Raw genomic sequence first — 11,055 nt, 5'->3', positions numbered from 1 at the left:
ACTTTCTCAGTTCAGTACCAGCTATCATTTGCCAAAGCACCCTGACAAATGACTTTCATCTCTGAACTTCACTCTTCTCATCTATAAAATGGGCATGACAGCGCTTCTCACTCAGGCTTAATGTGAGAATTAAGGTGATGGATGTGAAAAGCTGAAGACAGCGTACAGCAGACAGATGTTCCATGAAATATTGATAGCCATTATTTCTAAAGTCTCCAAGGGTTGAGGGCCCTTTCCTTTGGAAGTCCTCCCCTCCGCAATAAACACAGCACTTGAAATCACTGGTGGGCATATCCTCTAAACAAGATCCTGGCATGGCCGCAGGGAGGCTTGAGCCAAGTCCTAAGGGTTTATTTCTTTGGCACAAAGAGGACAGTCTGGACAGTCGAGCCTCATCTTCACACTGGAGAGTCTGGATGGGATGTTAGGGCACCTGGACCCTGTTCCCCATTCCCAAATACGTGCATGTCCACCCTGTATTCCGCATAAGTCATGGCCTCTGTGCAAAATACCCGCTGAAAAATAGAGATATTTTAAAAAACAAAAATCTGGGGGTGGGGGTGGGTTCGTGTCCGGCTGTCTCCGGAGGCTGCAATCAGTTGGGGCCCAGGAATACTCCCGGAATGTTTTTCAAATGCTCAGCATGCCAGAAGGTCATGCCGCGGTAGGGCCATCGAGGGCGGGGCCCTGGTTCTGAGTTTCTGGACCCCCTCAGAGCTCGATGGTGTCACTGGAGGCGCTGCGGGAGTCTCCGGGCTTGCATTGAGGCTGGATCCCATTCTGGGGCTCCCCGGGCCGGGCGGGACCCGGGGCAGGAGCTGGGGCAGACAGTAGCTGCACCGTGCTGGGCAGCTCATCCAGGGGCAGACTGTCCATCGACGACAGCCCGTGGCGCCAGGGGTTCCAGCTGATCTTGAGCGAGCCCCGTGAGAAGCTGTCCACGGAGCTGCCGGAAGCCGCCCCTTCAGGCTCGTCCGCTACATGTGGTGGGACCGGGCCGCGCACGCGCACGTCGCTGAGCGACCGGCTGCGGCCGCGGAGGAGCGAAGAACCTGCGCCGTCTGGCTCGGCGTCGGGGTGGCTGCCCCGGCGCGGCCGCAGCGCGCCCCCGGGCGGCGGGGAGGCCAGGCCACGGAGGCCGCAGCGCCGGAAGATGCTGTCTCGCACCAAGTGCTCTCGGAAGAGCGCGGCGTCGATGCTGCGGCTCAGGTTGATGGGTGATGGCGGCCGCAGGTCCAGCTCGCTCATCGATGGCGCCGGCCCCATGCTGCTGCGGGACAGTCCCGGGCCACCCAGGGGACCGCGGCCCAGCGACGCAGCCGAACCCCAGGCGCCTGAACTGGGCGTGGCTGGAGGCCCACCCTCCGCCGGGTTGCGGATGAGGCTCTTGCTAATGTCCAGGGTACCTGCGCCGACGCTGCTGGGCCCCGCGTAGCAGTTGTTGGGCCTCTCGGGCACCTCGCTCTTGCCGGAGGGCGCAGGGCACGCCAGGCGCAGCAGCTTAGCCCAGCAGGCGTGCTCTGTGGGCGGCCTGGGCCGCGCGGCGGCCAGAGCGGCCAGCGCCAGGGTGAGCGCCCACGTCAGCTCCAGCAGGCGCAGCCAGAAGTGGACGCCCCACCAGGCCCACGAGAAGTGGCCCACCCGGCCGGGGCCCGGGTACAGCCAGAGCGCGGCCGCCAGCTGCAAGCCACTGGCCAGCAGCCCCAGCGCGCCCGCCACGGCCAGCAGCCTCGGGCCTGGACTGGCATCCCAGCCCCTCGGCCCGTCCAGCAGGCGGCGACGGCACAGGCAGAGCGTGCCCAGAGCCACGGACGCGCCCCAGGCGCACGATAAGCCCTGAGCCAGGAGGTTGAAAGCAGGCCTCGCCGACAGCAGGTCTGTGGCGAGCAGCCCCAAGCCGTGCGCCAACGCCAGCGCTCCCAGGAGGAGAGGGTTCTGCAGCTGCTGTGGCAGCCCCGCGCCCAGGCCGAGCAGGGTCAGGGCCGCCAGCGCGGTGAGTAGCAAGGGAAAGGGCAGATTGTAGAGCACCAGGCCGGCGCGTAAACCCAGTCGTGCCTGCGAGCCATAGGGGTCGGTGAGCATGTAGGCGGACCGCAGCCCCGACGCCACCAGCACCAGCACCGCCGCCACCAGTGCCAACCGGGGCCCCGCAGGGGCGGCTGCCAGCGAGGCCAGTGCCAACAACGCAGGCAGCAGGAAGAGCACCCCGACCCCGTAGACGTGCAGCTCCCAGGAAAAGCTCAGCACCCGCCGCAGGGGACCCCAGCGCAGGGGGGGTGAGGTGGCGTTGGCCGGGGGGCTGGAGGCTGGGACTGATGCCACGGAGCTGGCGGAGGGCTCCGGAGGGGGTGGCTGGCCCAGGGCACGCTGCGTGGTGACCCGAATGAGGCCCCGGCGTGACGTCGAGGGGGCCTGGACAGGGGGCGCTGGGGGATGGCTTTGGGGGCGCCCCGGCCACTCCTCAGCTTCATCTGCAACAATAATAATATTAAAATAGCCCTTTGAAAGGTACTTTTGATTTTCCATCATCCTCCGGTGTGGTGAGCAAGTTACTTAACTTTTCTAAGCACATCTGTAAAATGGGGATGGTAACAGCACCCCTCCTCACTGGGTTGTGGTGAGGATTAAATGTTTAGCACAGTCCCCAACACCCAATAAGTGTTAAATGGATGTGACCTATCATTTTTATTAACATTCCAGCAGCTCTCAACGGGGACTGCATATTAGAATCACCTGGAGATCAACTCCGTCAGAATTCCTTGTGCTAGGGCCTGGGCATTGGAATTTTTTAAAAGCTCCTCTGGCGAGCTGTGGGAGTTGGAGAATCACTGCACTAAATATACCCGTGTATACTTAAGAATTTATATTTAAGAATTTTCTAGCCCCCAAAGTGCAAATGACTTCTCCCAGAGTACCCAGTGAGTAGTAGTTTATTATCCTAAGTTGTTTGAAGTTGTTGGCCATTTCCTTTAAGGAGGTGTTTGTCCCCATTCACTCCCCACCCTCGCATATATACCTCACACAAGTTCTTAGGTGTTAGAGTACCCGATCTCCCCAACCCCTGAGCCATGCCCTCACCTGGCTGCAGGGCTCCCACAGGGCTCTCTGTTCCGTTTGTAGTTGGGCCAGGGTCCGAAGGGCCAGGGATGAGGGACTTGGGGGTACCTGGGGCCTCCACTGCTCCTCTCACCCGCTGGGGGGAGATGGGGTCTGCTCCATTCATTGCTGCTATCTCTGAAATAACAAAAGCAGTCATTGCTTTGCCTGACCCTCCAGCGTTCCCCAAAATCTAATCCCCCAGGAGGGAGGCACAGTCACCCTCATTTGCCAGAATGAGGAAAGCAGGACCCAGAGGGATCAGAGGTCACACAGAAACTGGGGCATCCAGCTGCCCTAGAACACTGCCCGTCCCAGCCCTGCTCAGCACCCTCACTTTGATACCCACCTGGCTTGGGCTGCCCATGAGGAGTCTCTGAGGCTGGGAGACCTGAGGGCTGGGGTCCTGATGAGCCCCTAACATCAGGGAGGTCAGTCTGTTTGGGTGAGGGACTTGGAATACTGACTTCCCAGGTCTCCCCACCTCCAGCCTTCTTGGGGAGCTCCATGGGCAGCTCCTCAGCAGGAGGAAGGCTTCTGGCCAATGCCAGGTCCGGCTGGGACCCAGGCTCCTGAGAGGATGCCACCTCAGCTGGTGATGCTGAGCCAGCATCAGGGGCTGCTGGCTCCTGCTGAGTGAGGAGGGGGCCTTGAGCTGCCTCCTGGAAGTCCTCCTCACTCCCACCCTGTTCTTTCAGCCCTGGCCTCATGACAGTGCCTGGGCGTGGCACAGGAGTGTGGGGAGGGCCCTTGTGGTGCCAGGGGGATGTCTCTGAGACCCTGATCTTGGCTTTGGCCACAAGACCCTCATCTCTAGGTGGTCGCTGTCCCACTTGGCTTCCAGGCTGCCCTGGGGTGGGGGGAACTGTGGCTAGCCCGAGTTGGAGTCTGGGAGTTGTGGGGATGAAAGTGAGATGGGGGGTGCCCACTGGATAGGGGGCTGGTGCTTCTTGCTCCATAGACTCCTGTGATTCAGGAGGTCCTGTCCAGCCCTGAAAAATTGGCCCTCGAGCCACCTGGAGGTCATCAGTTACTGGGAGTCCTTCTCTCTGCACCCCATGGGATGCTTTAGGTCCATGCAGGGCTGGGCCAAGGGAGTCTGTGGGCCTCTCAGGCACCTCCTCAGCAGGGACCTGGGGGACATTGGAGTTCCAGGGGCTCTCATCTCTGGGCTTCTCCCAGAAGAAGTCAAAGGCCTGGGGCTCTGTGCCAACAGGGCCCTTGGGGTGGGCTCCTGGGATCAAGTGTGGTTCCAAGTCCTCAAGTGGCCTGGGAAGGCCCCGGCCCAGGGCAGAGCCAGCCCCCAGGGACAGCAGCAGCAACAGCAGCAGGAGGCCATACACACAGCCCCAGGGGCTGGGAGCCATGGTCCACTCTGATGCCTGGGCCTGGAGCCCTCAGCTTCCAGTCTTCACGGGATGAGCCTAAAAAAAGGAGGGGGTTGGCATGAGATGGGTCTCCCATGGCTGCCCCAGGGAAGCTGGTGGGAAAGAAAGGAAGAATCTTCCTCCTCTACCCGCCCCTTCCTCTTCAACCTCTTCATGCTGCCCAGAGTGACCTTTTAAAACTGCATCTCTGGTCATGCCACTTGCCCTAATTCTAAACCGTCAATGGCCCCCATCGCCCTCACGAGAGAATATAAGCTCCTCTCCTGGCCTTCCAAGGCCACACCAGGATGCTCACCTCACCCTCAACACCCGCGGAACTGCCTGGCGCCCCGCCTTTGCTCCTGCTCTTCCCTCAGCCTGCAATGCCCTCTCCCTTCTCCTTCACTTGCTGAAATCCTATTCTTTTTTTTTTTTTTTTAAATCCTATTTTTGAGGGCCCAGGTCAAATATCAGAGAGGTGGAGAGGGAGAGAAATACACCCGTGCCTTTGAGGAGTGACCTGGGTTTCAATCCCAGTTTCACCATTTCCTGAGTGAGTTACTTTCCCCCTCTGCATCATGGTTTTCCCATCAGTAAAATGGGTATAATAGTAGTACCTAACTCAAAGGGGCTCTTATAAGACATAACAAAACACAGGATGGGCCAGGCCCATAATTGCAGCTTAATAAGCATTAGAGCCCTTTTACTTTTCCTTTTGTCCAGAAAGCTTTCTTTCCCACCAGCCCCCTTAACTATGTCAACAAAAAATTGGAGGACATACTATGTGCCAAACCTTGGGGATAAAGCAGTGAACAAGATTGACAAGATACCTGCCCTCATGGAGCTGGTGTTCTAGGTAAGAGACAGACAATGAATAATTTTAAATAAGGTGAGTTATGGAGAACATAAAACAGGGTTAAGAGATAGAAGGAGGGGGGGCTACTTGACCCAGGAGTGCTAGAAAGGCCACTCAGGTGATATTTAAGCTAAATGCTGAATGGGAAGAAGGAGTCAGCCATTTGATGATATCCAGAAAAAGCATCTGGAGGAGGGAACAGAAAGTGCAGAGGCCCTTCAGCAGGAATGAGGAGCACAGCAGATTCAGGAGAAAGGAGCAGAGGGAGATGAAATCAGGAAGGTGGGCCTTTCTCAAAAGCCACGAAAAGGCACCTGCATTTTATTCTAAGTGTCCCAGGAAGCCAATGGAGATGTTAAGCATGGGAGTCATGAGATCTGAGAAGTGTTTTAAAAGGGGGAGAGAGGCTAGTGCAGAAATCCAGGTAGGATATGATGGTGGCTTGTTTCAGCTTGAGTATTTATTTCCCTGACACTCCCTCCACCCTCTCCTGTCACACCAGTCACATAGTATAATAATCTCCTCTCTCCCCCACCCTCCTGGGGCTTCTGCGTCTTTTATTTCTTGTCTCCAGCCACTGCATATGCCTGGCCCAGGTGGATATTCCCTTATGGTGCCGCTTCCTGAGAGTCCCTAATGGAACCGGGAGGCAAGACGGGACCCCACGGCCAGGAAAGGGGGACCAGGAGAGGGTGCCATTGGCTGTGAGAGCCCGTGCCTGGGTGTGTTTAGGGGCAGAGGCCCTGCTCCTTTCCTCTCTGGGAAACAGTTATGCTCAAAGACCCTTGGTGGCTCACAGACACCTTGAGAAGCCGAAGAAAACTCCAGGTGCGCTCCCCAGGAAAGTGTCCAGGTTCACCAAAGCTTGTGGGTAATTTTAGGGGGAATCAAAGACCCCTTAAACCCATTCCCCAATCTGCCTCATTAGTTCGTTTCTCAAACATTCACCGAGCTCATGCTCTGCTCCTGGCCCAGGCTAGGTGCTGGGGACCCAAAGAGGAGGCTCAGTTCCAGTGTGGGGAGTGGTGGTGAGCTGAGGGGGAAGGACTGGAAGGCCACTAACACAGGCACTGGTTAATAATAGTACTCCTGTTTTGAGCTCTTACCCACTTAGGCTCCTGTGCTAAGCTTAGCTGCTTGTCCTCGATTTTATCCACCCCTCCCCAAACAAGCTGGTGTGGGTATACCCATTTCATAGGGGAAGAAAGCAAGGTTCAGAGAGGTTGAGCAACTCGCCCAAGGTCACACAGGCTGCAAATGGCCATACTAGGGGCTGTGCAACCCGCATTGGCTCATTTTACACAGGGGGTCCGAAAAGCTTTGCAGAGCAGGAGAAGCAGAGTTGGGCCTTCAGCGGTAAGCATCTACCATCTACTCACCACCCGCAATCCAAGAGATGTAGTCACCTCCGAATGAGAAGGGGGCTGCACAGTCCTGGTTTCCTGCTGCTGAAGAGATTTTTTTGTGTGTGGGGGGGGTGTTCTCCCTCCCTCAGGGACTGGGAAGAGGCCGGCCTGGGGGCAGGGCGAGGGCCGCCGCAGGGCAGCCTCCAGGAGCTGGTCCATCTCAGGTTACCTCTCCTTTTCCTCCATCTCCTCTCCCCTGGCTCCGCGCCTTCCCGCAGTGTCCTGGGTGGGGGGTGCACGCTGGTGCAGGCCCTGCCGCTCGCACCTGAGAGGGGGGCTGCAGGCCATGCTCCCTTCCTGGGTCCCGCCATCACCCCCGCCCTAGTCCAGCTCCTCACCTGGGCGCCGAGGTGGCAGCCCCCGCGTTCACCTTGCGCGCGTCCCTGAAGCCGCTTGCCGCGCCGCATCCTCCGAGATGCTCAGACTTGGCTAACAGAGCCCGGCGCTGCCGATGGCGGAGCCCGCCCACAGGAGCGCCATCCCCGCTTAACCCTTTCCCCTTAGGGGTGGATTCTTCTCCCAGTCCTGACCACCCCTCTCTGAGAGATTCTCAGGGCTAAGAAGGGAACTGAGGTCACCTCCGAGGGATGTAGAAATCACTTCCGCAGCATCCCCGAAAACGGGGCAGCCAATCGCTGTTTGCATACCTCCTGGGACGGGGAGCTCACTTCCTTAATGTCTCTAGACCTATATCCTTATAGGGCTACATACATACTACATACGGACCTACAGGTAAATCCTACCTACAGCTTGATGTGTATCCTTCAGCTTTTTCAAGGCACAGCCATATATACTTTTTAAATAGAAAAGAGATCATACTGTACATGTCGTTCTGTAACTTGCCTTTTTCCCCTTCACTTTGCAATATATCCTGGCACATTTTCCATGTACATTTCTACAGATCCATCTCATTTCTTGTATTCACTGTTGAGAACTACAGCATATGATCAGCCTGTCATTTTTATTTATCTGGTTCATGAGGTTGGACATGTAGATTGTTTCTAGCCTTTTGCTAGCAGGAATAATGAGGCAGGGACATGCTCGCATAGACATTTTTGTGCAGGTGCACTCGTGTACCTATCAGATAATTTCCTCCCTGAGGCATGGTTAGGTCAGTGGGTCTGCACATCTTCAGGTCTGTCTGTCAGAATGCTCCAGGTCCCTCTTTGGACAGCTCCTGATGTACTAAATCTCCACCATTAGGTTCAACACATTAAGAGGAATCCACACAAGGAATACATGTGGCCATTAAATACGATGTAGAGTCTTTAATGGCCTGGAGACATGTCCAGAGTAGATTGTTGTTTATTTAAATTTCAGTCATTTGAATTATAAAAGTAATATGTGCTGATTGTCCCAATTCAAGCAACATAGAAATGTTCAAAGAACACATGAACTGTCTTATCCTTGGTCTCTCCAACTCTGCCCCCCAGATATAGCCATTGTTAACACCATTCTGTTTTCTTTGCATCATATAAAATATATATGTGCATGCATTTCTACAAAAATGGGGTCATACTATGCCTATTATTCTATAACTTTGTTTTGCCTTAAGCAGATATATGTTGGAAACATTTCGAAGGCAGTACATACTAGCTCCACCCTTTCTTTCAATTAGCTGCACAGTATTGTATGCTGTGGATGTACCGTTAGTTTCGCAAACATTCCCGGTATTCCCCTACTGATAAGTAATCAGGTGGTTGACAGCTTTTTCTTTTTTCTCCTAGAAACAATACTGCAGTAAGCATCCTTACATACTAATATATACATCATTAATGCTGATACTCTAAATTCTCTCAGATAAGTATTTGTATGATCCCATTTTTGTTAACATCTGTCAATCAATCAATCAATCATCTATCCTATCCCTAAATATTAGAAGGTAAATAGTGGGTGATGCGATTTTTATCTAATTTTGCTTTTCTGTTTACCAATGTTTAATACAATCATGTATTTCTTTTGTGATCAGAGATAAGAAGGATAAATATTTTAAAAAGAAAGAAAGATCCTTCCTAGGTTTGAGCTGAAATCTCTCTCCCAGTGTTTTCCTACCTGCGTCTCTCACAGAAGAGCAATACTCAGCCATTAGTTGTGTCTGACATGTTGCAGTTTGAAGGGTGTTCAGTCCCTAGTAGCTGATAAACGGGGGAGACTGAATCCAGCTTTTCTGACTCTGGGAGAGGGTTCAGGCTTTTCCCATTTCACCATATCATCTGACCAGCTTTACTGTTTTTCTTGTGGGAACCCCTTCAGGATTGTAAAGTCATCTCTCATTTCTCTAGAATTTTCTCCTTCCAGGCCAAACGCTCCCAGTTCTTTTAGTCTTTCCTCGAAGGACAGGGTTCTGGGATTTCACCATTGTGACATCTCTCCTCTGTTTCCTTTTTACCAGGTTAATGATGTCCTCTTTAAAGTATAACTCTTGGAACTGAACCCAGTTGAGAATAAAGCTGAACTTTCACCTCCCCTTTCCTAGATTCTACTCCTCTATTAATATGACCTCACCCTAAAGTAATGTTTCTGGCAGCCACATCACTTTATTGCCCAGTATTGACTAGGTCTTCCTCATCTCGTTGTGTGCATTTGGTCTCTTGACCCTCACTGTAGGATGCTACATTTATTTGTTGTTTATTTTATCTTGTTAGATCTAACCAGTTGTTCTGATCTTGTGGGAAGTTATCTAGATCCTGATTCTATATGTAATAGATAATTGGCATTTTTTGGCATTGTCCAAGATCTCTCTTCCTGACAGTATCCTAATTTCCTTTGAGGGACCTCTGTCTTTTCCCCTGTGGGCAGTCTTGGTGGGAGGACAGTTCTAGGGGTGCACTACAGAAGCTGCGGGGTCCAGGTCCCTCTTCTCAGTGCCTCCTGTGAACTCTCTAATAAGTCTCCTTAGAGATGTCGAGATTCCCTCAGCAGGTTTGGAGCCGGCTTGGTTCCCTTCCTCAGTTTCCCCCGAGGAGGGCAGGGTGTGTGTGCGTGGACCACCCATTCATGCCCCTGCAGAGTCTCACTGCCTTGACAGTGCCCAACCCCCAATCCACTCAGGATCCTTTCCCTGCTCCCTGGATACCTCTTTGGAGCCAGGAGCCCCAATCCCATTGTGTTTCCAAACCATGGATTGGTAGGGCTTTTGAGATCACACACAAAGGCAAGGGATATTATGATCCCTTTGCCCAGAGGCCAAGATGAAAGCTGATCCAATGGAAAGAGGAGACTGACGGGGGGGGGGGGGGGGGGGCGTGGAGGTGAACGTAAGTGGGGAGCATGGGGTGCCAGGTGTAGGTGGGGAGTATCCTGACTCTCAGAGGAGCTCCTAGCATCATCCTGGAGACTCTGGGACAGCAAGAATGGGCAAGGGATGATTCCAAGCTCATGGGGGATGGTCAGTAGCTCTGTTTACCAAGAGCTTAGTCTGCCAGGAGCTGTGCTACACAGCGTACATGCATTATTCTTTTTAATTCCTGACAGCAACCCTATATATTATTATGCTCTCTATTTTACAGCCAGCAAGTCCAAGCTCAGAGAGGTGAAGTAATTTGTCCAAGGACACACAGCAAATAAGAAGCCAAACCATAAGAGCCAGTGATCTTAAGAGTGATGACACCATCCTGCCCCTCTGGAGGCATCTCAGAGAGAGAAGGGGAGATGAAAAACCCAGGCCTTCCAGGTGGCTCCAACTGTGCTAGGAGTTTGAGTCTGAAAATAGGCCTCCAACTGGGATCTCTTGAAAGGACAGCAAACCACCAGCGTTGGGAGTTGTTGGGAGCTCCTAACCTAGAGTACCTGGGAAGCTCCCAAGGAAAGGGAGAGAGAAGGAAAAGGCAAAGGTGAGTCACAGCAATGATGACATCTCCTGCTTAGACAGGACAGTTGGCTGGCATTTCTTTTCTGGCTGGTAGCTCTGGCGGGCAGGAGCAGAGGAACAAAAGGCAGCACGGGGGTGGGGGGGGGTGGGGGGGGTGGGTGGTGGGGGGGGTGGCGGGTGCGGTGGGGTGTGGGCGAGATGCTGCCGCCTGGAGGACATTCTTTGTGTTCTGCCCCGCTGTCCTATCTCTGAGGACAGGAACAATTATACCCTTTCACTCAACTGGCCAAATTAAGCCTCAAGGGTTCCTGCAGTCTTAACTCATTCCTTCTCAGATTTTAGCCTCCACGGATACCAACTAAACGAACCCAGTCTTTTCAAAAACATAGTTTTTTGTTGTTAATAAGTCTGATTATCCAGTACACACTTTAAAATCAACTGTTCCTTATTTCATTCCCTCTCACTCCCAATTCCCTTCAACTCTTTCTGGTATTTCTGATTATTCCTTCTGGTTTTTAT

At 53.6% G+C, this 11,055-nt stretch overlaps 1 protein-coding gene across 7 annotated transcripts; it reads right to left on the bottom strand.

The window, feature by feature from the left end:
* Positions 1-174: 174 nt before the first annotated feature.
* PRRT3 (proline rich transmembrane protein 3) lies at positions 175-7,300 on the bottom strand. Of its 7 annotated transcripts, none has more exons than XM_060308417.1 (5): positions 7,064-7,300; positions 6,699-6,767; positions 3,446-4,520; positions 3,079-3,234; positions 175-2,471 (listed from the first exon to the last, which is right to left on the bottom strand). In XM_060308417.1, exons 3-5 carry the CDS (start codon positions 4,461-4,463, stop codon positions 712-714), a joined length of 2,934 nt encoding a protein of 977 aa, XP_060164400.1. In that variant the 5' UTR covers positions 4,464-4,520; positions 6,699-6,767; positions 7,064-7,300; the 3' UTR covers positions 175-711. The 7 variants fall into 7 exon arrangements, with proteins under 7 accessions (XP_060164400.1, XP_060164401.1, XP_060164403.1 ...); XM_060308418.1 differs by having other exon boundaries at positions 6,699-6,764; XM_060308420.1 differs by lacking the exon at positions 7,064-7,300 and adding an exon at positions 6,895-7,056.
* Positions 7,301-11,055: the final 3,755 nt, after the last annotated feature.

This window comes from Globicephala melas, chromosome 11 (assembly GCF_963455315.2).
Source record: "Globicephala melas chromosome 11, mGloMel1.2, whole genome shotgun sequence".
Taxonomy (NCBI): domain Eukaryota; kingdom Metazoa; phylum Chordata; class Mammalia; order Artiodactyla; family Delphinidae; genus Globicephala; species Globicephala melas.
This window is presented reverse-complemented; position numbering and strand designations above follow the sequence as displayed.

Bases quoted from the DNA above. Each gene is read 5' to 3' on its own strand.
- PRRT3 (XM_060308417.1), bottom strand. From the start codon at position 4,463: ATGGCTCCCAGCCCCTGGGGCTGTGTGTATGGCCTCCTGCTGCTGTTG. The intron at 3,235-3,445 runs GTGGGTATCAAA...TTGTTATTTCAG, and splicing joins TCATGGGCAGCCCAAGCCAG to AGATAGCAGCAATGAATGGA. The intron at 2,472-3,078 runs GTGAGGGCATGG...TTATTGTTGCAG, and splicing joins TGTGGGAGCCCTGCAGCCAG to ATGAAGCTGAGGAGTGGCCG.